The sequence below is a fragment of the Scyliorhinus canicula genome, chromosome 7 (genome assembly GCF_902713615.1).
Source record: "Scyliorhinus canicula chromosome 7, sScyCan1.1, whole genome shotgun sequence".
Taxonomy (NCBI): domain Eukaryota; kingdom Metazoa; phylum Chordata; class Chondrichthyes; order Carcharhiniformes; family Scyliorhinidae; genus Scyliorhinus; species Scyliorhinus canicula.
In genome coordinates this window covers 117340232-117367486 of record NC_052152.1, presented here as the reverse complement: position 1 = coordinate 117367486, position 27255 = coordinate 117340232, and the positions used below count along the sequence as shown (strand labels likewise).

The 27255-nt window shown below is 48.1% G+C and overlaps 1 protein-coding gene across 3 annotated transcripts in view; it reads right to left on the bottom strand.

The window, feature by feature from the left end:
- Positions 1 to 9628: 9628 nt before the first annotated feature.
- The window catches only part of mcf2la (mcf.2 cell line derived transforming sequence-like a), a 250504-nt gene continuing 232877 nt past the window's right edge, over positions 9629 to 27255 (bottom strand). For all 3 annotated transcript variants that reach the window (XM_038802762.1, XM_038802761.1, XM_038802760.1), the window contains exons 26-30: positions 26331 to 26431; positions 24992 to 25107; positions 22550 to 22662; positions 13280 to 13383; positions 9629 to 11279 (exon numbers count right to left, since the gene is read on the bottom strand). In XM_038802762.1, the coding sequence (XP_038658690.1) occupies positions 11185 to 11279; positions 13280 to 13383; positions 22550 to 22662; positions 24992 to 25107; positions 26331 to 26431 (529 nt within the window). In that variant the 3' untranslated portion in view covers positions 9629 to 11184. The remainder of the gene's footprint in view (positions 11280 to 13279; positions 13384 to 22549; positions 22663 to 24991; positions 25108 to 26330; positions 26432 to 27255) is intronic.

Below are 27255 nucleotides of genomic sequence, written 5' to 3'. Positions count from 1 at the left end.
TGCTGCATTGGGCCCCTACAGCCAGTGTGTGCATCTACACTTCGAGCTCAGGGTCTTTTTTTATTCAGTAGGGGCTCCAGGCAGGGGTGTTCACTGTCGCTACTCCTGTTGGCGGGCAGAATCCAGACGATAAAAATGAATATCCTCCTAAAGTTTCTATTTCTTTTCCAGTGTCTCCCTATTTTTCTTCCTAAATCATTTTTTGCTAGGACTAATAAGTTAGTGGTCTCCTTCATTTGGGAGGGGAAGAACCCAAGAATCCATAGGGCATTCCAGAGAGACTGCCAGTTGGGGGAATCTAGCATTACCCAATTTCTCTTACTATTGGGCGGCCAACATCGAGATGGTGCTGGACTGGATTGGGGAGCCGAGCTCTGTATGGGGAGAGATGGAGGTGAGCTCTTGTAGGGGCTCTAGTTTACAGGCTTTGGCAATGGCCTCGCTTCCCTTCTCTCCGGTGAGGTACTCTTCGAATCCAGTGGTGGTGTCCACTTTAAGGATATGGAGGCAATTTAGGCAGCATTATAAATTGGGCTCCATATCATCAACTACCTATATGTACTGTCAAGTCTGGACGTGACATTCAGGGCATGGGAGGAAAGGGGCCTTGAGAGATTTGGGGATGTGTTTGTGGAGGGATGGTTTGGTAGTTTGGAGAAGCTATCAATGAAGTTTCAACTGACAAGGGGTGAGGGGGCGTGGGACTCATTCTGTTACCTCCAAATGTGGTTTTGACCAAAGGACTTTTCCTACATTTCCTTTGGCTCCATAGCCCTCTTTGTTGAAAAGGATTCCATCATGAGCAGAGTCTGGTGGGGGGAGCATGTCAGGTATCTATAGACAAATCCTGTCTATGGAGGTAGCTCACCCGCTGGATGAGGTATGTGCAAAAGGGGAGGGGGAACTGGCACCTGCTTTAGATGAGGACTTGTGATGTGAGGCCCTTCACAGGGTAAACTCTACGTCCTCCTGTGCAAGACTAAGCCTAATTCAGCTCATGGTACCTGGGACTCCCCTAACTAAGGCCAGGGTGAGTGGTTTATTTTCAGGAGTGGATGAGTGGAGTGTGAGTGGTGTTCCCTGGGGCCGGCTATGTTTGAGTTATGTCCCTAGATGGTAAGCTTTTGGGTCTCCTTCGTTAGCACCACATCAGCGATTTTCAACATTGATCTGGAGCCTTGTCCTTTGGTGTCCATTCCAGGAAAACGGACTCTCCAAAGCTGCAGACAGGGACTGGACTGCAGGACTGTGTGGGGGTCTGGTTGGGTGACCTCATGGAATCTGTACACCTGACAGGCAGCACGGTAGCACAAGTAGATTGCACCGTGGCTTCACAGTGCCAGGGTCCCAGGTTTGATTCCCCACTAGGTCACTGTCTGTGCGGAGGTTGCACGTTCTCCCCGTGTCTGCGTGGGTTTCCTCCGGGTGCTCCGGTTTCCTCCCGCAGTCCAAAGATGTGCAGGATAGGCGGATTGGCCATAATAAATTGCCCTTAGTGACCAAAAAGGTTAGGGGGGTTTATTGGGTTACAGGGATAGGGTGGAAGTGAGGGTTTAAGTGGGTCGATGCAGACGCGATGGGCCAAATGGCCTCCTTCTGCACTGCATGTTCTATGTTCTATGGAGAAGGTCAAGTACACCGCCAGGGGATCAGTTGAGGCTTTCTACCCAAGGTGGCAGCATTTATTTCCTACTTTAAAGGATTAGTCACCTTCAGCTGCTGGGGGAAGCGGGTGGGCTTTAGTTTTTATTGTTGCAGAAAGGGTGTTTTTCGTTTTCCTTGGTGGGACTTATAGGTTTGGCTGTGTTTTCTTAATATTGCATTATGTAACATCCACTCTCAGTGTTGAGATTGTGTTGTTATTATGTTATAAATGAAACATTTTTAATAAAAATATATATTTTTAAACTTCTAAAATCTTATTCGTAACACACATACATACAAATATAAATTACTTTAAACTGCATCTATTTCTAAACACATCTCAATACGTATTTACTTGTTTTTCGATATGATCACATGGACTCCAGAAAGGATGAAATGATATTGAGATACAAATGTGAGTGTGCAGCTGTGGTTGGGCAATTATCTTTCAATGAATGTGTGGAACGACTGAGATACAGCTATGCATAGTGAAATGCACTGAAGAACAGACTTCAAACTTGTTTAGCTACTGGACAACAGAACACCATGTTCAGATGGCTAGTATTGTAAGAATTAATGTTTTGATTGTGAAGACATCGACACCTGCTTGAGAAACTAAGTAAATAATGGCTGGTTGGAAGTAATAAAATAAAACAAAATAAATAAATTTGTCTAAGTTGATTGAGGGGTTAGGAAAATAATAATAGGAAATATTCACAAGATACATTTAAGGGAACAATTGGAGAATTGAGAATATAAATGGGTTTTAGAACAGATTAGAGAGAGATTGTGATGAATTATAGAAGACCTATTATCACAAAGGGTAAAATGTAGGTTTATTAATTTCTATAATTAAGGGTTTAGCATGGGTATACCTAGTATAACATGTCTGGGAAACAATTATCACATTGGGAAAGTAGTTTTCTAAATAATTTGTCATTTTTGGTGAGGAATTATCCCTTCGACTCGAAGATTTCTCAGCATTAGCGGTGGTGATATGCATCACTGTAAATACACAAGAAGTTAATGTGAACACACTACACCTAGCTACACACTAGAGGGAGCACCAGAGACATCATGACACAGACATTCAACCAATAAGTCAGTAAGATAGGACACGAACAATGGGCATTCATGATACACACAGAGGTGACACCACCACAGGCGGGCATTACACTAATCCATATAAAAGGACACAGCACACATGATCGTCCTCTTTCCAGTGGAGACACTCAGTGAGTACACAGGGTTGATTTGAAACACATCACACCCACCACCTGGATTGTACCAGACTGGTTCGTCAGTCTGAGTAGCTATAGCAGGATTAACAGGAGAGTTGAATCCAAGTAGGAGAATCGTTAACAGTTTAATAAATGTGTTAAAGCTATCTCCAAGTCTGAACCTTCCTTTGTCAGAGGAAGCAGCTTGTGCTACGTCAAGAGCATAACAAAACATTAGCTTCGACAACTAAAGTTTTGGTTAATCTGACAGACTCTTAGCAAATGTTTTGGGACTGTCCTAGTGCGGCGAATATGAAGGCTAACATGATACTTTTGTTCCAGTATAAAAGTTGGAATACTTGCAACCAAACTTCCAATTTTGAGTGGATAGAATCAGGTTTAATACGGGTCATGCAAGGAATCAGTGTCAGTACACATTCTTTCTGGAGGTGGGGACTGTAAGACTTGATTGTTCTGTAACATTTATGGATTTAATTCTTCAACTATGTATTCAATTAAACGGTTGAGTTGGAATTTCTGTTAGTGAGACAATAGTTGGTCAAGGCAGTTAGGATACATTGCATCTGTTGTTTGTGAAAAATGACACTGTATGACTTATCAACTTTAAAGGATTGGTTAAAAATAGGTTGAACTTTAGATGATTTCAACTTTAAACAAAATTCATGCATTGATTTCATTGATTAACTATGACTGGAATTCCCCAGCCGTTTACTGGCGGCAAGATTCTTTGGTCTGGCCAGCAGCGCACCCCTACCCGTGGCAGTGGCGGACTGGCCAGGGTGTCAGCTTGCCCGATGGCAGGTAGGCCCCTGATGAAGTGGGCCCCCTATATCAAATAAAAATGCAATAAAGAAACAAGCACCGACAACTGTTTCAGTAATAAAAAGGAATAAGAAAAAAAAGAGAACAGGCCACAAATAAGCAGTGCATGAAAAGGAACGAAGCAGGGGAGGTAGTGGAAGGATGTGGAATAGGGGGGCCCGGGTCGGGCATAATTAAGGAAATTCCATGTTTTCAGCAAGAGTGTGTGAATTTAAAGATAAAGTTACAATTCGTGATTTGAGATGGTCGGCAACTTCAAAGGATATCAAGCAGTAGTCTTAGTTCAGCCGGTACATCGATCCGGGGCCCGGAGAGCCAAGAAGGGGCCCGTGAATCTCTGAAGGGCCCTTAAAAATTATAATTAATTAGATAAATAAATCTCCAACTTCTTTCCTGAGATTTGTATTCTAACTTAATAAAATATAATTGTTTTTAAAAAGAGCAATATGCAATAAAGAAACAAACAAATAATCACTCAGTGTATGAAGGAACGAAGCAGTGTTAAACGGATGTGAAAAGGAGTGGGGGGGTGGGGGGGTGGGGGGGCTGGTTCACCCGGGTCTGACATAGTTGGAAATCCACGTTTTCAGCAAGAGTGTGTGAATTTAAAGATAAAGTTACAGTTCGTGATTTGAGATGATCGGCAACTTGAAAGGATATCAAGCAGTACATAGGGTCGTGAGGTCACCGAAAAGGAGAAGCGGTACCTTTGACCATGAATCATGAGGTCAAAGATATTGAAGTGATAAGCCATGATTGGTAAACTCAAAGGGTTGCGACTTGTAACACTACACTGGCATCAAACTGGATATGTTAACTTTGGTCGTGGGACCATTCTTAATGTCTTACTATAGTCGGACCAAACTTCTAAGTTTCAACAGTTGTCTCAGTTGCTTGCTAGTGTGAACACTGGACAGTGGATTGTCTCCTCTTCTGAAGCTGCATAGGCCACAGTAGTATTGACTAATGAACATAGCCTATTGAAGTGTAAGTAAGTTATTTTATATTTTTTATCAAGTAGGGGTTTATCTGGCGTTCCTTCAAGTTATTCTTGCAATCATCAATATTCATTTTTCCCAATGTGGGCTATTTTTAATTAAGTTTTTATTTCAGGAATATTACCCCTACCAGCATGGAAAAGAAAAAACATAAATCTGGGTCACTAAAACGCAAAGAACAAAAAGAAGCAGAAAGGAAGGAATCAGCCAAGCGATGCAGGCCTATTACAGAGTTTATAATACCACAAGCACAATCCACATCAATATCCAGTTCTGCAACAAATTATCAAGAAGCAAGAAACAATGCTCATGGTGATGATGCAATGACATGCGAGTTACAAGAACAGGGAAGAGCTACTTTGAATGTAGAGACAAATACAAGTGCATCCACTACTAATCAACCCAGGCCCAATATTTATTCTGGCTTTCTTGTTCCGGTATCTGTACTGCCTGTAGTTGCAACATCTGAACACATAGCTTCAACTAGTGACAGGGAATCAGATATTCCTTCAAGCATAAATGACTTGGTTTCTGAAGCACATCCTGTAAATGAACCTACGTAAGAAAATGAAAGATCAATTACTGGAATCTTCCAATATCCATCACGAGCAAAGCTAAAACAGTTTTTTGCTGAACATCCACTTCAGCCACTTGATGATCTGCCATTTGATGCTCGTTTGTATGAGAGGAAAATTATGAATGACTCAGTCCCACAAAAATGGCTAACATATAACAAAGAAAATAGATGCTTATATTGTTCATACTGCTTAGCCTTTGAGTTTCCCAACACGTGTAATCCATCACCTTTGTATGTGGCTTTAGTGACTACAGGCGTATTAGCCAGAGCTTGACTTTACATGAATCAACAACACCACATGTCAGAAATGCTCAGCAATATATCAGTGTGGTTAATGATGGCACCTTAGATAAATGTTTTGCAGCATCACTAATTAAAAGGAAAGAAGAAGTATTGAAGCAGAGAAGTATTGTCATGAGGATTATAGACATCATAAAGGTGTTAGGCAAGCAGGCACTTCCTTTTCGGGGTCACAGAAATGAATCGGCCTACACTCTAGATAATGAGGTTCTGAATCATGGCAATTTTTTAGCTACAGTGCAGTTGATGGCAAAATATGACCCCATTATGGCAGCTCACGTTTCTGCAGTGCAAAACAAGTCTAAACAAAGAATCAAACGATTAGAGCAACAAGGAAAGGCTCAAAGTAAAGGCCGTGGTGGACTTGTTACATACCTGAGTAAAACAACTATAAACATGTTAATCAAAATTATGAAGAATATGATACAAGAAAGAATTAGTCATGAAGTTTCTCAAGCAAAATATTATTCTATTCAGGTTGATTCAACACAAGATAGTTCATCCATCGATCAGTTTAGCATTATTATTCGGTATGTGCTTAAAGGTATTATCTGTGAGCGACTACTTTCAGCTGTGCCAAGTAATGATGGTACAGGACAGGGACATTTTGATCTATTGATTGAAACATTACAGCATCTTAAAATTGACCCCCAAAAATGTTTATCTGATAGCACAGATGGCACTGCAAGCTACCATGGCCAGTATAATGGATTACAAAGTAAAATTGCTGATGTGGCTGATCAACATGTTCATAAATGGTGCTATGCCCATGTCTTGAATTTAGTGATAACTGAAACAACAAAATGTTGTGTGCCTGCAGTTTCTTTTTTCAATTTGATCCTGAATATAGCAACTTTTGTGAAAGCATCGTACAAGAGAATGGCTGTATGGATAGACATTGTTGGAAAACATCTAGGACAAGAAAAAATGAAACGATTAAAGCTAATTGGTGAGACCAGATGGTCAGGAAAATCCAATGCAGCAACAACTATATTTGGACGTTTTGATGATGCCGCTGCCAGTACTTTCGTAAATCTATTGACATGCTTATCAATGATACAAGATTCAGAAAAGTTTGATGCAAAAACAAAACATGAAGCAAATATTTTACTTCAAAGTCTTCTAAAGTTTGAAACCATATTGACAGCATTTACTTACTTGTATATATTTGAAACTACAACCCCGTTATCAAGTTATCTACAGACAAGTAGTTTAGAGATGTTTACTGCATGGAGTTTGGTAGATTCAGCTACAACAAAGTTGAAGGAACAGACAAGAACATTTGATAACGTTCACAGCAAGGCTTTGGAATTTGTAAATATATGTAGTGACAGGATTTCACAGATGAATATGGATGAAAATCAAACATTGGAAATTGATGCGTTGGAAACAGCATTGCCAGTTAAGAGGCAGAGGAAGAAGAAAAGAATGGCAAATGAGCTTATTGATGATGAAAGAAATTCCTCAGATTCTCTAGCTGATTTTCGAGTAAATGTGTTTAACCTAATAATGGATCGCATTGTCCAGTCACTAGAATCACGCTTTGTACAGCACAAACAGTTGTATAAAGATTTGTCCTGCTTGGACCCAGCAAAGTTTAAAACTATTGCAGAGAAGAGCCTTGAAGATGAAGCATTGGAAGGTATTATTAAGCGGTTTCCACAAATCAGCAAAGATCAAGTAATATTGGAATTGTTTTCTTTTGCTTCAAACTTTGATGTATTAAAGCTATTGCTTAATGATGGTGAGAATATGGATTCCAGTTGCAACAATTGTAAAATTTGCAGCACTTGCCCATCGTGTGTACTAAAAATTCTGGCATCCAACAGATTTCATGACAAGGCATATGATAACCTTTATGAACTTTATAAAGTCATCTGCACACTATCAGTTACTCAAGTCCAATGTGAGAGGACATTTTCAAAGCTAAAGATCATAAAGTCAAGGTTAAGAAATTTGCTGTCTGAGGAGAATTTGGAATCATATGTGTTGCTATCCATTGAAAAGGAATTGTTAGATGAATTGGATGCAGAAGCAATTATTGGCAGATTCGCACATCTAGCGAACACAAACGATTGCTCGTAATATAGTGGACTGCATGCAATGCTCTATTGTGCTTTTGAACTATCTGTTAATGTGTAAACTGTGCAGTAAACTATTTAAAAATATCAACCAATTACTTAAAATTAAAGAAATAAACAAAAAATTCAATTATAACATTCTGTATTTACATTTGGTATCTACTGCCAGTAATATGTACAGTACATGTACACTGTAATTACTAAGAAATACACATTTTTTCCACAAAAATTTTAATTGTACCCTTTTTTCCATATGTATTTTTTGAAGATTTTATTTATTCCTTATGAAAATTAAATGATAGCATTGTAGTTGTCGGTGGGCCCCCTTTGTCTCCTGGCAACCAATATTTTTAGACCCAATCCACCACTGCCCGTGGGTTTCCCGGCAGAGTGCAGTGGCTTCAGTGGGAAATCCCATTGACAGCGACGGGAACAGAGAATCCCACCATCAGCGAATGGTGCGGCACCTCCCGCTGCCCAGAAACATGCGGCTGGGAGGCCAGAGAATCCAGCCTTATATTTGTAGGGTCGAACACCGTTCAGTTTTGACATTATGATAGGTGGTATTTTTAAATACTTGTTCTTAATGTTTTTAGTATTTGTGGGAATGCGTTACAATATGTTCATGTGAATATTTATGATAGGTGTTCTGTTGAAAAGATGTGACTTTGTGACTGTTATGTAACTAAAGGAAATGTATCATTTGTTTGCAATGCAATGTGACTCTGGAGGCCAGGAGATCGAAAGATGAACTATATGACTAGTTACAGAGGTGGGATGACACACGATGATGAACACCCTGTCATTGGAAGAGGAGAATTTGGACTATTTCCAAATAAGGCAGGAAGAGTAATGAGAAATGGGGATAAAAGTTGGAAAATCATAATCTTTGTTGGCACAGTTTAAACATGTCTTCTGGGGTATGATTCTTCTGGATACAGTTCAACATAATTTCAAAGACAGAGAAGAGAAATACATTACCTGTGCTGACAACACTAAAAGACTCGTAAGAACTTGAGGAATGAAGGACTTCCCATGTTTTCTTCACTGCTTTGCATTGAGAATATGTAAAATATTGCTTAATAAATCCTACTCGATTGTAAATACTCGTTATTCATACCTTGTTAGGTCAAGCACAACTAAGGATCCTGGTGTTAGGAATTAAGAATTTGAAATGAAACAATTTTTAATTAGAACGGCTTTACAACTAGAAACCCTAAATCATAAAAGTATTGATAGCGGATCAGTCAATAATTTGCAATAGAGTTCATTCAACAGCCCCCTGGCAAGAATGAGAGGAGCAACTTGGTGACATTCACCAATCTGAACATTGAACTTGCTTGATTTTTTTAAAATTTAAAGTGTTCAGTTAATTTCTCAATTAAGGGGCAATTTAGCGTGGCCAATGCACCTCCCCTGCACATCTTTGGGTTGTGGGGGTGAGACCCACGCAGACACAGGGAGAACGTGCAAATGGACAGTGACCCGGGGCCACGTTTGAACCCGGGTCCTCAGCGTCGTGAGGCAGCAGTGCTAACTACTGTGCCACCGTGCCACCCCATAAGGGTGCCCCTATGGGCAGCACGGTAGCACAGTGTGTTTCACACATCCAAGGATCCGGGTTTGATTCCCCGCTGGGTCACTGTCTGTGCGGAGTTTGCATGTTCTCCCTGTGTCTGTGTGGGCTTCCTTCTGGTGGTCCATTTTCCTCCCACAAGTCCCGAAAGATGTGCTTGTCAGGTGAATTCTCCCTCAGTGTTCCCGAACAGGCACCGGAATGTGGCGACTAGGGGATTTTTACAGTAACTTCATTGCAGTGTTAATGTAAGCCTACTTGTGACACTAATAACAATTATTATCATTAAGCTAGCTTGATGAGTTCCTTCCATTTCAGTTTTATAGAATGCCTGGATTGTAAATCACAGCTAGTGCAAAAAGCAAGAATTGACAAGATTGACAGCAATGGAAACCAGTTACTATTGCTCCCTTTATTGTATTCATGCTTCCGTATGCACAATACAGAAAGACACATCTAGGACAGCTTCTAAAGTTCATGGACACTGCCAATAAAAATGAGCAGAAAGTGCTGTATAAAGTGCTATGAAATGCGCTACAGTGCATCATTTAAAGGGTAATATTTTAAGAGGTACCAGGAGTAAACACTTTGATTAGTTGCATTAAAATTTTGGTCCCAGCACAATTCAACAAGGCAGTTGAGACGGCTGTGCTATCAGCCATCATGAAGACCATCAATGCTCAACTGAAACAGATTTAACTGGTGGTGGAAAGTGACACCAAGCAGTTTTTTTAATTCATTGGGTAAGGGGGAAACAGGCAAATCGCTCCCCTGCGCGAATTATACCCCAAGCAATCTAGAGCTTCTGGAAAACATTAGAATAGTTAAACAACCAAGCTCATTGTGTGCCTCTCAAAATATATCCAAACACAGGGATTAATGGACACTGGGACGAACTATGCATCTGCAAAATGTCTGCTCCTTATACATGATCATTTGTACAGATGGGTCAAATACTTTGTAAAGCAACTGATATCTGCAACATTCTTCCCAGCGCAGTGTGTCAGGAGCTAATGGAGTGGCTTCACAGTAATGTTACACAGCCGCTGTGAACACACACAGGGTGTTTCAGCAGATCCAGGAAAGGACAAGGCAGCGAAAAACCAATTGCTAACAAAGAAGCTATCAAATGGTCACATACCCCCTGGGAAGAAGTACTTCACCTGCAAGTGACATATTCAATGTTGAAAACATTATTCTGGGACTTTAAAGTCACATTCTCTCACAGTGGTGACTAGGAAGTAAAGTACTGTTAATTGTACATTAGGTCCAAAGAGCAAGTACATGTGATGACCACATGCATTAAGATGTATTTGAAAAGCAGAGTCAAACACCGAGTTATATCTTCATAAAGTGCAGCTCAGTATCCCTGCCAGTTGCTCTGTAATGTGCTGTCCAAAGCTCTTGATCAAGTACCTTCACTTGGGTACTTTTGTGCTGTTATCACTGTTGTTGTTTTAATGTGTAATGTCAATGTTTGTTTTCCCCCTGAACTGGTCTCACATTCCTTAGAATTGTCCTCATTATGAAAATGCACCGTAACAATATTCAATTCAAATCTCGGAAGCTTGGGGCCATTCCTTAATTATTTAATTGTTCGTCCATCAGGAAATGGTTGCGGTGCCACTGTGATTAAATCCACACAGTGCCTTCGGCAGGAATGAAGAGGTGTCAATGGACAGATCGGTGAGCCCCATGTGCTTCCCCCCCCCCCCCCCCATCTCAAGGTCTCACAGTCACAGCTCAATAGACATCAGTGGTCGCCTCCACTCCAAGGAATGCTTTGCATAAAAGGTTCAAACCACTGCTGGCATGGACGCACGTCAAGGCGGGAATGAAGATGAGGCAGGACAAAGATGCTATCATGTGACCTTCTACTTCAATGCTGCTTAGCTCAGGAGGAGGGAGAATATCCAGGAAAAGTGCTACACATCAGAGAGAATCATCAGCCCTTAATATCTACGGTGCTGGTGTTGTTGGCAGTGAAATGTTCAGTGCAATTTGATGAGGAACTCAGGGTACTTGAAGCACTGGCCGACTCTGGATTGGAAAAGAGAGCGAAAAACAAAAGAATTACATTCTACCTGTCGAAAGATGAGTCAACCCTTCAGATATGAACGGACAGGAAACAATTACTTTGACACTGAAAATGGAACAATCCCCCCAGTATTGAACATCAGAGAGACTTTCCAATTGTTCACACCCGATTTATGGGCAGAAAGAAAAATAACTAATTGAAAAAGTATAAAGTGATTCGTCATTTCACAACTCCACCCATTCAGAGTGCTACCCCAAGTTCTCGTTCTGGGTTCTATACCGATGACAGTCGTGGGCCAGGCGGCAGTTAATGATATTAGGAAGGTGGGTCACTACATTCATAGGATTACAGTGCACTGAAAGCCAGTAATGGGTGGGGTGGGGGAGAATTATCACACTAATATGGTGGGGCGCACTGTAGAGGGGTGGAGACAGCACAATAATAGGGTAGGCAACATGATATTGGAGGGGGCAATATGGAGGAGGCAGCCCGGCCATAGAGGGGCTAGTCTAGTCACGGAGGGGCCAGCATGCCCATGGAGAGGGCCAGACTGCCCATGGAGACGGCCAGCATGCCCATGGAGAGGACCAGCATCCCCATGGAGAGGGCCAGCATGTCCATGGAGAGGGTCAGACTGCCCATGGAGAGGGCCAGACTGCCCATGGAGAGGGCCAGACTGCCCAAGGAGAGGGCCAGACTGTCCACGGAGAGGGCCAGACTGCCCACGGAGAGGTCCAGACTGCCCATGGAGAGGGCCAGACTGCCCATGGAGAGGGCCAGACTGCCCATGGAGAGGGCCAGACTGCCCATGGATGGGGCCAGACTGCCCATGGAGAGGGCCAGACTGCCCATGGAGAGGGCCAGACCGCCCATGGAGAGGGCCAGACTGCCCATGGATGGGGCCAGACTGCCCATGGAGAGGGCTAGACTGCCCATGGAGAGGGCCAGACTGCCCATGGAGAGGGCCAGACTGTCCACGGAGAGGGCCAGACTGCCCACGGAGAGGTCCAGACTGCCCATGGAGAGGGCCAGACTGCCCATGGAGAGGGCCAGACTGCCCATGGAGAGGGCCAGACTGCCCATGGAGAGGGCCAGACTGCCCAAGGAGAGGGCCAGACTGTCCACGGAGAGGGCCAGACTGCCCACGGAGAGGTCCAGACTGCCCATGGAGAGGGCCAGACTGCCCATGGAGAGGGCCAGACTGCCCATGGAGAGGGCCAGACTGCCCATGGATGGGGCCAGACTGCCCATGGAGAGGGCCAGACTGCCCATGGAGAGGGCCAGACCGCCCATGGAGAGGGCCAGACTGCCCATGGATGGGGCCAGACTGCCCATGGAGAGGGCTAGACTGCCCATGGAGAGGGCCAGACTGCCCATGGAGAGGGCCAGACCGCCCATGGAGAGGGCCAGACTGCCCATGGATGGGGCCAGACTGCCCATGGAGAGGGCTAGACTGCCCATGGAGAGGGCCAGACTGCCCATGGAGAGGGCCAGACTGCCCATGGAGAGGGCCAGACTGCCCATGGAGAGGGCCAGACTGCCCATGGACGGGGTCAGACTGCCCATGGATGGGGCCAGCATGCCCATGGATGGGGCCAGACTGCCCATGGAGGGGCCAGCCTGCCCATGGAGAGGGTCAGACTGCCCATGGAGAGGGCAAGCATGCCCATGGAGAGGGTCAGACTGCCCATGGAGAGGGCCAGACTGCCCATGGAGAGGGCCAGCCTGCCCATGTAGGGGGTCAGCATGCCCATGGAGGGGGTCAGCATGCCCATGGAGGGGGTCAGCATGCCCATGGAGGGGGTCAGCATGCCCATGGAGGGGGTCAGCATGCCCTTGGAGGGGAAAATTGTGCTAATGGGTGAGCAATGGTGTGCACAGCATACACATTGAGGGCAGTATAATAACCATCGGTGTGGTCAGGTAGTAATGGCTGGTTGAGTATTAATAATACAGCCCCTCAACTAACGGCCAGTCTGAGGTGTCTCATTCCTTTTCTTACCTGAGCTACTTATTGATTGAGAAGAGCTGGAGTCCCCGATCAGTGCTTGCAGGTTTGGAGCTGAGACCCAACCCTCTTTATTTGTGTTAAGATTTCTGACAAGCCTGAGAGCAAAATAAAATGTGCATTACCCTCAGTTCATTCTCTAGCATCAAGGGAACAAGCACGCTGATTATTGGCATGGTAACCGTCACAGATAGCGATGCAGGTTAACAAAGTACAAATCACAGAGATTCACTTATAGAGAAACAGATTTGAAAAGAGGTTATGTTAAATTTATATCGGATTCTGGTGAGACCATAAAAAGAGTATTGTGCAGCGTTCTGGTCTCCGTATTACAAAGAGGATGTGGAAACACTGAAGAGGGTGAAAACATTATTTATAAGGATAGAATCCGTACAGTGCATAATGAGGCCGTTTGGCCCATTGAGTTTAAACCGACCCTCCGAAAGAACAGTCTACCCCGCCCTATACCTACCTAACCTGCCGATCCCTAGACACTAAGGGACAATTTTACCATCGCCAATCCATTTAACCTGCACATCTTTGGATTGTGGGAAGAAACCCACGCAGACACGGCGAGAAGCTCCACACAGTCACTCAAAGTTGGAATTGTACCCAGCTCCCTGACGCTATGAGGTAACAGTGCTAACCACTGTTCCATTGATGTTACCACAACCAACAGGGCACATTATTGAGAAACATTAAACAGCCTAGAGTTCTTTTCTCAGGAAAGGAAAAGGCTGAGGAGCGACCAGGAAGAAGTCTTTTAAAAAAATTATGAATAGATTAATTTGCACATTCTCCCCATGTCTGCATGGGTTTCACCCCCACAACCCAAAGATGTGTAGGTTAGGTGGATTGGCCAAGCTAAATTACCCCTTATTGGGAAAATAAATGGGTACTCTAAATTTTTTTAAAATGAATAGATTCAATAGGGTAACAGTGGAGATGATTCCACTTGTGGGGAAGTTCAAAGGCAGAGGCAGAAGTATAAAGTAATCACCAAGAAGGATATCTGGAGGAACGTTCTTACTCAAGGAGAGGCAAGTGTGTGGAACTCTCAGGGCAGCACGGTGGCTCAGTGATTAGCCCTGCTGCCTCAAGGCGCCGAGGTCTCAGGTTCGATCCCGGCTCTGGGTCACTGTCCATGTGGAGTTTGCACATTCTCCCCGTGTTTGCGCGGGTTTCGCCCCCACAACCCAAAGATGTGCAGGGTAGGTAGATTGGCCATGCTAAATTGCCCCTTAATTAGAAAAAAATTATTGGGCACGCTAAATTAATTTTTTAAAAAATTTTTCTTTAAAGTGTGTGGAACTCATTAACAAGTGGTGTGTTTGAGATGAATAGCATAGGTTCAGCTCATGGGAAACTCAGTCAGTACATGAGGGGGAAGGACCAGAAAGGTATGTGATGAACCATCAATCGAACGCGAGACGAGTTGCTGTACAAAAGTTAGGCTTTAATAAGCTAGAAGTTAGCCCTGCGTTCGACTACAGTAAATTGACGACCGCCGGGCGTTCTGACTATTTATACCTCGGTATGGAGGCGTGGTTAACTCAGCCTCGCGACCAATCGGAGAGCCGTCACATAACTGGTCTCAACCAATCAGTCGAGAGGCACATGACCGACCAGGGCCAATGGTAAGCCAGTGTTCTGCACCAATGGCAGACAGCTATGCAAATCATACCACCACATTCACCCCTTGCGGAGAAAGAAGCCGGGGGGGGGGGGGTTATCAATGAGAGCCGGTGGCGGTGGGGGGGGGGGGGGGGGGGGAGAGAACTGGTGGTATGAGTAGCATCCAGGGAAGGGAGAGAGAAAATCTTTTCTCTTCTTTTCTTTTATTACATTTTCTTTTTGGCTTTCCACTGGCCCAGACAATTAACAATAGTACACAAAGTCCCAACAAAGTCCATGGAGTTGTTGTAATTTAAATCGATTTGATCAGTCTTTTCGTGGCCCGTGACGTTCTGGCAGACCGCCGCAGTGGAGTAGGTGACGTCGGTTCAGCCGATTGTGGTGGTTCCGCTGACGTCCTGGAGCGATAGTCCTTGAACAGTCTCCATCACCCGAGCTGGCTGTGGAGACGCCATGGTTGGGGAAGGGGTGGCCTGGGTGGGGCGCTGGGGGAAAAAAACAGGGGGGGTGTCCGTGGTGAAGGGGGGGAAGGCCGCACACCGGCGGGTGCCAGGTCCCGGAGGGAGACCGTGTCCTGCTGACCGCCGGGGTACTCCACATACGCGTACTGCGGGTTAGCGTGGAGTAACTGGACTTGTTCCACCAACGGGTCGGACTTGTGCACCCGCACATGCTTCCAGAGCAAGATGGGTCCGGGGGCGGCCAGCCATGTCGGGAGAGGGGATCTGGAGGACGACTTCCTGGGGAAAACAAGAAGACGTTCATGAGGTGTCTGATTTGTTGCGGTACAGAGGAGTGAGCGGATAGAATGTAGGGCATCGGGGATAACCTCTTGCCATCGGGAAATAGGGAGATCTCTGGACCGGAGGGCCAGTAGTATGGTCTTCCAGATGGTACCATTCTCCCGCTCGCCCTGTCCGTTACCCCGGGGGTTATAGCTGGTCGTCCTGCTAGAGGCAATGCCCCTGTTGAGCAGGAATTGACGCAGCTCATCGCTCATAAATGAGGACCCCCGATCGTTGTGAATGTACGTGGGGTAGCCGAACAGGGAGAAGACGGAGAGGAGTGCCTTAATGACGGTCGATGTGGTCATGTCGGGGCAGGGAATGACGAAGGGGAAGCGGGAGTATTCATCGATTACCGCCAGGAAGTAAATGTTGCGGTTGTTAGAGGGAAGGGGCCCCTTGAAGTCAATGCTGAGACGTTCGAAGGGGCGGGATGCTCTGATCAGATGTGCGCGCTCGGGGTGGTAGAAGTGCGGTTTGCACTCTGCGCAGATGTGGCAGTCACGGGTTACTGTCCTGACTTCCGCGATGGAGAAAGGCAGGTTGCGGGCCTCAATGAAATGGTAGAGACGGGTCACCCCCGGATGGCAGAGGTCCGCGTGGAGGGAGCGGAGGCGGTCTATCTGCGCGCTGGCGCAGATACCGCGGGACAGGGCATCAGGAGGCTCATTGAGCTTCCCAGGACGATACAAGATCTCATAGTTGTACGTGGACAACTCGATCCGCCACCGTAAGATCTTGTCATTCTTAATCTTGCCCCTTTGTGCATTATCAAACATGAAGGCTACTGACCATTGGTCTGTGAGGAGGGTAAACCTCCTGCTGGCCAAATAGTGCCTCCAATGTCGCACCGCTTCGACTATGGCCTGGGCTTCCTTTTCCACAGAGGGGTGGCGGAGTTCGGAAGCCTGGAGGGTTCTGGAGAAGAAGGCCACGGGTCTGCCCGCTTGGTTCAGGGTGGCCGCCAGAGCTACTTCTGATGCGTCGCTCTCGACCTGGAAGGGGAGGGACTCGTCGATGGCGCGCATCGTGGCCTTTGCGATGTCCGCTTTGATGCGGCTAAAGGCCTGGCAGGCCTCTGTCGACTGCGGGAAGGTCGTGGTTTGAATGAGAGGACGGGCCTTGTCAGCGTAGTTGGGAACCCATTGGGCGTAGTAAGCGAAGAAACCCAGGCAGCGTTTGAGGGATTTGAGGGTATTGGGGAGAGGGAGTTCCATTAGGGGGCGCATGCGTTCGGGGTCGGGGCCTATCACTCCTTTACGCCCTACGTAGCCGAGGATGGCTAGACAGTCGGTGCTAAACACGCACTTATCCTTATTGTATGTGAGGTTAAGGAGTTTTGCGGTTTGGAGGAATTTCTGGAGGTTGGCGTCATGGTCCTGCTGATCGTGGCCGCAGATGGTGACATTATCGAGATACGGGAAGGTAGCCCGTAATCCGTACTTGTCGACCATTCGGTCCATCTCCCGTTGGAAGACCGAGACCCCATTTGTGACACCAAATGGAACCCTAAGGAAGTGGTAGAGGCGCCCATCTGTCTCAAACGCGGTGTATTTGCGGTCACTTGCGCGGAGGGGGAGCTGGTGGTAAGCGGACTTAAAGGCCACAGTAGAGAAGACTTTGTATTTCGCGATGTCGTTTACCATGGTGGAAATACGGGGGAGAGGATACGCGTCCAGTTGCGTAAACCGGTTGATGGTCTGGCTATAGTCGATGACCATCCGGTTTTTCTTCCCAGTCCGGACCACCAGCACTTGGGCTCGCCAGGGACTGTTGCTGGCATCGATGACCCCTTCCTTCAGCAACCTCTGGACCTCGGACCTGCTGAAGGTCCGGTCCTGGGCGCTGTACCGTCTGCTCCGTGTCGCGACGGGTTTGCAATCGGGGGTGAGATTAGCAAACAAGGAGGGGGGGTCCACTTTGAGGGACGTGAGGCTGCAGACAGTGAGGGGGGTATAGGGCCGCCGAATTGGAAGGTCAAGCTCTGCAGATTACACTGGAAGTCCAGTCCTAGGAGTGCTGGTGCGCAAAGGTCAGGGAGGACAAGGAGTTTATAATTTTTAAAAACCTTCCCTTGGACCGTGAGGTCCGCGATGCAGCAGCCGGTGATGCGGACGGAGTGCGAACCTGAGGCTAAACCGATTTTGTGTTTTACAGGATGGACAGGGAGCGCGCAGCGTCTTACAGTGGTAGGGTGAACAAAGCTTTCCGTGCTCCCGGAGTCCAGCAAGCAGCCCGTCTCGTGGCCGTTGAGGTGGATCAGCGTTGTCGTTTTGGCGAGCGTGCGTGGACGTGACTGGTCGAGCTGAATGGCCGCGAGCCATGGAGAAGATCCATAGTCGTCGTCGGCGGCCGAGTAGGTGCTGGAAGAACCTTGCGTGCCAGTCCCGGAAGGTGGTGCCCAGGATCTGCACGTGGAGTCGGGATCCCAAGATTTTGGCGCCCAGGACACGCACGTGGATTCGGGACCCCAAGATGGCGGCGCCCAGGACCCGCACGTGGAGTCGGGGCCCCAGGATGGCGGCGCCCAGAACCCGCACGTGGAGTCGGGGCCCCAAGATGGCGGCGCCCAGGACCCGCACGTGGAGTCGGCGCCCCAAGGTGGCGGCGCCCACGGGGCCCTCGTGGTTGAGGGGGGCGGAGTTAGCGGTGCCGGCGAGCTGACCGGAGCGGCTAGGAGCGGGGGCAGAGAGGCGCGCAGGCCAGGCTCAGAGGCCCGGGGGCGGCGGGGAGAGAGTTGCGCGGTGCGCTGGAGGGGCCCGGAAGGGCCCGGAGGAGAGGGGGAGGTGCGCAGGCCGGGGGCAGGGGCCCGGGGGCAGGGGGGAGAGATCGGCGCGGCGTCCTGGAGGGGCCAGCAAGGGCCCGGAGGGGGGATCCCCGGTCGCTGCGCGGTACAGCAGCGACCGATTTGGCCTGGCAGACGGAGGAGAAGTGGCCCTCCTTCCCGCAGCTCTTACAGAGGGCGGAGCGGGCTGGCAGCACGGGCGAGGGTGTTTCGCGAACCCACAAAAATAGCCGCGGGGCCCTGTGGACTTGTCGGGGCGTCCCGCGGCGCAGGCCTGAGGGAGGTCGGGAGCGGCGGATGGCGGTGGGGAAACGTGCCAGGAGGCCCAGGGTGCTGCAGCGCGGCTGGGGACATAGGCGCGGGCGTTTAAATCGGCGTCCTCCAGGGAGGTGGAGAGAGTCCGTGCCTCAGTTAGGCTGAGGTCGTCTTTCTCCAGCATCCGCTGGCGGATAGCGGGGGACTGCATCCCAGCCACGTAAGCATCTCTGATCAGCAGTTCCATGTGCTCCGTGGCTGAAACTTGGAGGCAGGAGTAATTCTTCCCCAGGACAGCAAGGGCCTGGTAAAAATCGTCTAATGAATCACCGGGGAGCTGTTGTCTGGTGGCCAGCAGATGTTGGGCGAATACTCTGTTGACTGATTTAAGAAACTGTCCATTCAGCTTAAGCATGGCCGCATCGTAATCTTTCTCTTCCTTGATCATCACGTAGGCTGCTGTGCCCAGGCTGGAGTGTAGGATGTGAAGCTTCTGTGCCATGGTGGGGGGGGCTGTTTGCAGACACCAGGTATCCTTCGAGACATGCCAGCCAATGTTGAAAAAGTTCTGCAGAGTTCGGAGTTTGCGGGCTGATGCGGAGGCATTCGGGCTTGATCCGGAACTCCATCTTCAAAAATCTAGCTTATTAAATTGATGAACCATCAATCGAACGCGAGACGAGTTGCTGTACAAAAGTTAGGCTTTAATAAGCTAGAAGTTATCCCTGCGGTCGACTACAGTAAATGGACGACCGCCGGGCGCTCTGACTATTTATACCTCGGTACGGAGGCGTGGTTAACTCAGCCTCTCGACCAATTGGAGAGCCATCACATGACTGGTCTCAACCAATCGGTCGAGAGGCACATGACCGACCAGGGCCAATGGTAAGCCGGTGTTCTGCACCAATGAATGAAATGAAAATCGCTTATTGTCACGAGTAGGCTTCAATGAAGTTACTGTGAAAAGCCCCTAGTCGCCACATTCCGGCACCTGTCTGGGGAGGCTGGTACGGGAATCGAACCGTGCTGCTGGCCTGCTTGGTCTGCTTTAAAAGCCAGCGATTTAGCTTCGTGATGGCAGACAGCTATGCAAATCATACCACCACAGTATGGTGATAGGGTTAAATGAAGAAGGGTATGAGGAGAATTGTGTGGAGCATAAACACTGGTATAGCACTGCTGGGCTCATTGGCCTCTCTCTTCTGTAATCTCAATGTCATTTCACATCATTTTATGTAATTCTTTGGAGCTCATTTATTTCCAAAAATTATTTCATGATATTATGGGTAAAATCGGCACTTGTTGCCCATTTCTAATCACCCCTGAACTGAGTGACTTGCTCGACCATTTTGGGGGCAATTAAGTCAACCACATTGCTGCGGATCTGGAGTCACATGTAGACCAGACCAGGTAAGGACGGCTGATTTTCTTCCCTAAAGGACATTAGTGAACCAGATGGGTTTTAACAACAATCAATAGTCGTCCTGGTCACCATTACTGAGACTAGTTTAGATTTATAGATTTTATTGATTGAATTTAAATTTCACCAACTGCCAGGGTGGGATTTGCTGTCCCTGCCAGTGATGCCCACATTCCTTGAAAGAATGATTATATTGGTCTTGAAGTTCCTCTGACATTTCTGGTGCATACACAGTGTAAATTCGCTGTGGGCATGACAAACGATTGTTGACATCATGGGAGGCTGTTCCCAAGTTGAGAATTTGTTTTGAATTTCACCGGGTGATTGGTAAACCTGGACAAACAAGGTGACGGCCCTATTGAATGCTTACCTGCAGTTCATGGTTGGTGTATGTGGAACTTAACTAGGGTCCAGACCTGGTTTATGTGGAACTTATCTAGGGCCCATGCCAGGTGTCTGTGAAGCTTAACTAGGGCCCATGCCAGATGCATGTCGAGCTTAACTAAGGCCCATGCCAGATGTATGTGGAGCTTAACTAGGGCCCAGACCTGGGGCGGGATTCTCGGACCCCCGTCGGGTCGGAGAATCGCCCAGGGCTGGCATCAATCCTGCCCCCGGCGTGTCCCGAATTCTCTGCCACCCGAGATTTGGCAGGGGCGGGAATCGCGCTGCGCCGGTCGGCGGGCCCCCCGTGGTGATTCTCCGGTGGGATTGGGGGCGCGGTCGGGCGCCGGGGTCCTGGAGGGTGGGGGGGCGGGGCGATCTGACCCCGGGTGGTGCCCGGGGGCCATGGGGGCACTCTTTTTCTTCAGCCTTCGCCATGGTCTTCACTATGGCGGAGGCGGAAGAGACCCCCTCCCCTGTGCATGCGCTGGGATGACATCAGCAGCCACTGACGCTCCGGCGCATGTGCGGACATACGCCGGCCGGCGAAGTCCTTTCGGCCCCTGATGGCATGGCACCAAACGCCGTTCACGCCAGCCCCTAAAGGTGCGGAGACGTCTGCACCATTGGGGCAACCCGACGCTGGAGTGGTTCAAGCCACTCCAACACGCCGGGAACCCCCGCCCCGCCGGGTAGGGGAGAATCCCGGGCCTGATGTCTGTGAAGCTTAACTAAGGCCCAGACCTGATGTCTGTGAAGTTTAACTAGGCCCCATGCTTGGTGTACGTGGAGCTTACCTCGGATCCAGATCTGGTTTATGTGGAGTTTAACTAGGGCCCATGCCTGGTGTACGTGGAGCTTACCTCGGATCCAGATCTGGTGTATGTGGAGTTTAACAAGAATCCAGACCTGGTGTATGTGGAGTTTAACAAGAATCCAGACCTGGTGTATGTGGAGTTTAACAAGAATCAGACCTGGTGTATGTGGAGATTTTCTACGGCCCAAGTTAAGAACCTCAAAAAAATGCACCTGTAGTGTGTCAACTAACTCCTTAAAATCACAGTTGAGGTTGTTGCAGCTGCAGACCCATTGAGTGGTCAGTTACTAGTGATTCTCCAATCCCAGAGCTTGAGCGGACACCCGGGAAGTGTCTATAGTGATGAGGCATCTGACAGGCCCTGGTTACACTGATGACTCCATAACAGAGAGCAGAGCCTAGCGCTCAGCACTTTCACCAAGATGGATATCCTGTGGGTGTTTGGACACATTACTGTCTTTATAGATTCCAGTCCTGTCATAAAGGGCTCCCCACCCATCCCCACAAAGACAAGTCAGTTTAGGCCAGATGGGAAGCAAAAGTGTAAAAACTTTGAAATCCCAAAGCCAAGCTGCTTCAGACCTACCCACTTCCAGTGGCAGGATGGTCAAATGACCCACTCCCAGGACGTGAGACCACTCCCCCCCCCCCCCCCCCCCCCCCCCCGGTCCCCATTTAGTGCTGGCCAGTTAGACTTCCTCAGCTTCAGCAAGCCCGTAAATAAAAGAGAGATTAGTGTCACTGCACTGAAGAGATTAAATGCTTTTCCAGCACAGCTTGTGGGCCAGGTAGAGTAGGATTTCTCCTCCTCAGCCCTGAACTAACGTGCCCAGCGTTTGGATCCACTCCATCACACCCCGCCCGCCCCTAAAACTGACCACAAACTAACCTCACCACACCGAATACCTAGCCCCACTATCTACCCTTAATATCAGAGTCAAGCACTCTCTCTGGAAAATACATCTAAAACAATCATCATGCAGTAATGTGATATAGTGTCTATGCAATTTTTAAAATAGAAATTAGGAACAGAGTTCATTTTGCGTGGATATTGTGTGAAATTAATTTGAATTAAAATACTTTGAACTGAGAACTAATGGAACAGCTGTAACCTATAACGTACATTATCTTTGCAAAATCTACAGCAGATTACTATAAAGCACCAAGAAGTCTTTAAACCTACCATTGTCCATCTTGGTCCTCCTGCAGCAGTTGTAACAAATCACCAGTGTGTGCCGTCAGTTCATCTCCACATGACTTCTGATAATCCGCGATTACGGTGTACTTCCCAGGATGCTGGAATGTGAAAACAGAAACCCAGGGCTGAGTCACATCATCTCACTTGGCGAGGGAAACAGGCAGACTTTTCTTACGACAGCTCCCACTGGAGCAAGCAACAGGGGCAGTGGCTGAGGCCGAGAACATTGGCTTCCAGAAGGAAAACGAGAATACATATTTGAAACAGAGCATGATGCAAATGATGAGAGAGAGGGGGGAGGGAGAGAAGGAGATGGGGGGGGGGGGGGGGGGGTGAGCCAAAGAGAGCGAGGGGGAAGGAGCGATGGGGAAGGAGCGATAGGGAAGGAGCGATGGGGAGGAAAGAGTGGGAAGGAGAGAGGGGGCAGGGAGAGTGGGGGAGGGAAATGGGGTGGGGGGAGTGTGACGAGAGGGGGACGAGTGGGGGAGGGGAACGAGAGGGGGAGGGGAACGAGAGGGGGAGGGGGACGAGAGTGAGAGGGGGATGAGAGGGGGACAAGACGGGGAGGGGTCTGAGCTGGGGAGGGGTCTGAGACGGGGGGTCAAGAGGGGGAGGGGGAGAGGGATGAGAGGTTGATGAGAGGAGGGGGATGAGAGGGGGAGGGGGACAAGAGCGGGGTACGAGAGGGGTGTACGAGAGGGGGATACGAGAGAGGGATAAGAGAGGGGGCTACGAGAGGAGTTACGAGGGGGGTACGAGAGGGGGGTACGAGAGGGGGGAACGCGAGGAGGGAACGAGAGTGGGGAACGAGATGGGAACAGCGGGGGATCAAGGGGACGAGTGGAACAAGCGTGGGGGAACAGAGGGGGAACGAGAGGGAAACGGGGGGGAACGAGGGGGAACGAGAGGGGGGAACGAGAGGGGGAACAGAGGGGAACGAGAGGGGGAACAGAGGGGGAAACGAAGGGGGAACGAGAGGGGGAACGAGAGGAGGGGAAACGAGAGGAGGGAAATGAGAGGGGCGAAACGGAGGGGAAACGAGAGGGGGAAACGAGAAGAGGGAAACAAGAGGGGGAACAAGATGGGGAATCGAGAGGGGGGAACGAGAGGGGGGAATGAGAGGGAGGAACGAGGAGGGGAAAGAGAGGAGGAACAAGCGGGGGAAACGAGAGGGGGAAACGTGAGGGGGAAACGAGAGGGGGAACGAGGGGGAACAAGAGGGGGAACAAGAGGGGGAAATGAGAGGGGGAAACGAGAGGGGTAAACGAGAGTGGGAAATGAGAGGGGGAAACGAGAGGGGGAAACGAGAGGGGGAAACCGAGAGGGGGGAAACGAGAGGGTGAAATGAGAGGGTGAAACTAGAGGGGGGAACGAGAGAGGGGAAACGAGAGGGGGAAACGAGAGGGGGAACGAGAGGGGGAAACGAGAGGGGGAAACGAGAGGGGGGAAACGAGAGGGTGAAATGAGAGGGTGAAACGAGGAGGGGAAAGAGAGGAGGAACAAGCGGGGGGAATGAGAGGGGGAAACGAGAGGGGGAAACGAGAGGGCGAACGAGAGGGGAAACGAGAGGGAAACGAGAGGGGGAAACGTGAGGGGGAAACGAGAGGGGGGAACGAGAGGGGGAACAAGAGGGGGAACAAGAGGGGAAAATGAGAGGGGGAAACGAGAGGGGGAAACGAGAGTGGGAAACGAGAGGGGGAAACGAGAGGGGAAACGAGAGGGGGAAACGAGAGGGGGAAACGAGAGGGGGAAACCGAGAGGGGGGAAACGAGAGGGGGGAAACGAGAGGGTGAAACGAGAGGGGGGAACGAGAGAGGGGAAACGAGAGAGGGGATACGAAAGGGAGGAAACGAGAGTGGGGAAACGGGATGGGGAACGAGAGGGGGAAACAAGGGAAACAATGAGAGGATGAGGGGGAATGAGAGGCGGAGCGAGGGGGACGGGAGGAGTGAGGGAGGGAGGGGCGGAGGAAGGAGTGGGGTGGGGGAAAGGTTCCCACAGTTGTGGTGATCTGTGTGATCCCAGCCATGGACCAGGTGCTCAGTGTGTGAGAGTCCCCTAGGTGGGAAACTAACCAACACTATCATCCTTCACAAAAGACTCTGCTGACTTTCCATGGGATATTTTTACAATGGCAATGAACAATATATGTTGTCAATTGTTGGTGCATCCTCCAATACCTGATCTAGGGTTGCTGCAACTGTCGGGCAGCCGATGATCTCAGTCAGCTACTGAACAGACAAGCAAGACAATATTGCAATGCAGTAAAGCACAGGGTGCATAACTAATGAGAGAAACAGAAGGGAAATCCTGACATTTATGATGCGCCGCCTAGAACCTTTGGCACTAAAGGGAGGCAGTGGGTTTCAAGCCAGCAGCTATATTCAAAGGAAACATCCGTGAATTGCAGCTAGAGCTTGTACTTACCAATTTCCGACTGGTTTCCTCTTCACAATCTGACGAATTAAGTTGCTCATCAGCACTGGACCATCCATCATTGCTTTCTTCAGGTACGTCAAGGGAATGAGACGTTTTGGTCCAACCTGCAGTGAAACACAACAGCTGATGAAAGGATTTCAACAGAGTTGCTCGATGTCATGAACTGGTTCGTAATAACATGGTACGCTTGCTCACTGCAAGCAAAAATCTCATTTAACAGAGAATTTCAAACATCTGAGATTGTTTATGCCCTTTCTGGGGATGCTGGCAGCATTGCCAAGGCTAACATTTAATGTTCAATGCCCCATGCCTATCTTGATTTGAGAATGAAAGAATGTAACTGCACAGAGCGGGGCGGGGGTCAGGCATTTGGCCTATCATAGAATAGAATCATAGAATCACTACAGTGTAGCAGGAGGCAGAGGTCATTCGGCCCATCACATCTGCACCGACCCTCTGAAAGAGCACCCTACCTATACCCACACCCCTACCCTATCCCCATAACCCAATAATCCCACCTAATCTTTTGGACACTAAGGGCAATTTAGCATGGCCAATCCACCTAATCTGCACATCTTTGGCCTGTGGGAGGAAACCAGAGCACCCGGAGGAAACCCACACATGGGGAGAATGTGCGAATTCCACACAGTCAGACAAGGCCGGAATTGAACCCGGGTACCTAGTGATGTGAGGCAGCAGTGCTAACCACTGTGCGACCCACAGAGCTTGCGTCGCTCATTGAAAAATCTATTTAATTGATCCCACTCCCCAAATTATGCTCATCACGTATTTTTCCAATTCCCTTTTGAACTTTCCCGTTAAAACTACTTTATCACTGTTTCCGGCTGAATTCATTCTCTGCATAAAATAAATTCTCACTTCAAAAAGTACTTCACTGACTGAAAAGTGTTTTGGGACATCTTGTGATGATGCAAGACTTCCTTTTTATATCACATCATACCTTTTCCTTTTATATAGATATATATATTTATATCACACTGCATCCGTCCTTTTTTATCATATATCACACTATCCTTCACTTTATCTTATCACACTGTATCCTTCCCTTTTATCATCCATCACAATGTACTCTTTCCTTTTTTAAATCATATATCACACTGTACCCTTCCTATTTTTATCACATATCACACCATCATTTTTATCATATATTATACTGCAATCCTCCTTTTTTTAAATCGTATATCATACTATATCCTTTACCATATATCATACTATCTTTCCTTTTTTATCATACATCACACTTAATAATTTCCATTTTTATCATGTGTCACCCGATCTTTCCCTTGAATCATCTATCACATCGTACCTTTCCCTTTTTCTTGTTTCCTTGGTAAGGTCACTGAAATGCTGTGATTTTCTGGGCTCACAATCTCTGCTCTTTTCACTTTCTGTGGGCTCCGCAGTGGGCTGGTAAAATGGAGCACACAAAGATTGCAACCAAGTAAGATGTAAGGAGTAATGAACACATTCATATCTCTGAAAAATATGTCGTTTGAAAGCTAGCTTATCTAAAATCACAGCTCAAGAAGTATAAAAATCCCTCATTTGCAAATGATACCTTTAATAAATGAGTTGTGATGTACAGTTTATGACAGGGTCTGACGAGGGGTTCGAGAGAGCAGATGCAAATGAGACAGAAGAGGATTGTCCTCCTTGTCAATTGGCTGGTGGCGAGGTAAGGGGAGGGAGTGTGCGGCAGACGCACAAAAGGAAAATAAAGCATCTTGGAAAGGATGAAAGCATGAGTGCCCCGACCTATGCTGAGCATGTCTACAAAAGGACGCAGCCAACATTCTCCCCCAACATGAATACATTTGATTATTTCTCATCATTCTGACTCTTGATAGGATTCTAACGCTACAGCACGACTGGTGTGACCTGTACTCCTACCCAGTGAGACACAAAGCCAGCACTGCACCCAGCTTCAATATACACAGTGAACTACCAAGTCTTTGCGTCTCACGAGTCTGAGTTTTTGAGATGGAGGGGGCTTGACCCTGCCATCTGGAGAGTTGGCGGGGAATGCATTCCCTCCAACTGCAACAGGCCCACTGCCATTTCACCTTCAAATGAGCTTGGATTGGCTAAAGGCAGGACTGTCGGTTAATTAGATATGTCGACAGCTCTCCAGCCCATCCAGGCACGGTGCTGCAGAGGCCGGAAAATTCAGGTCACCATTTTGAAAGGAAGCAGAAAATAATGCTAAATTGCTGCAATATCGAGTGAGTGCA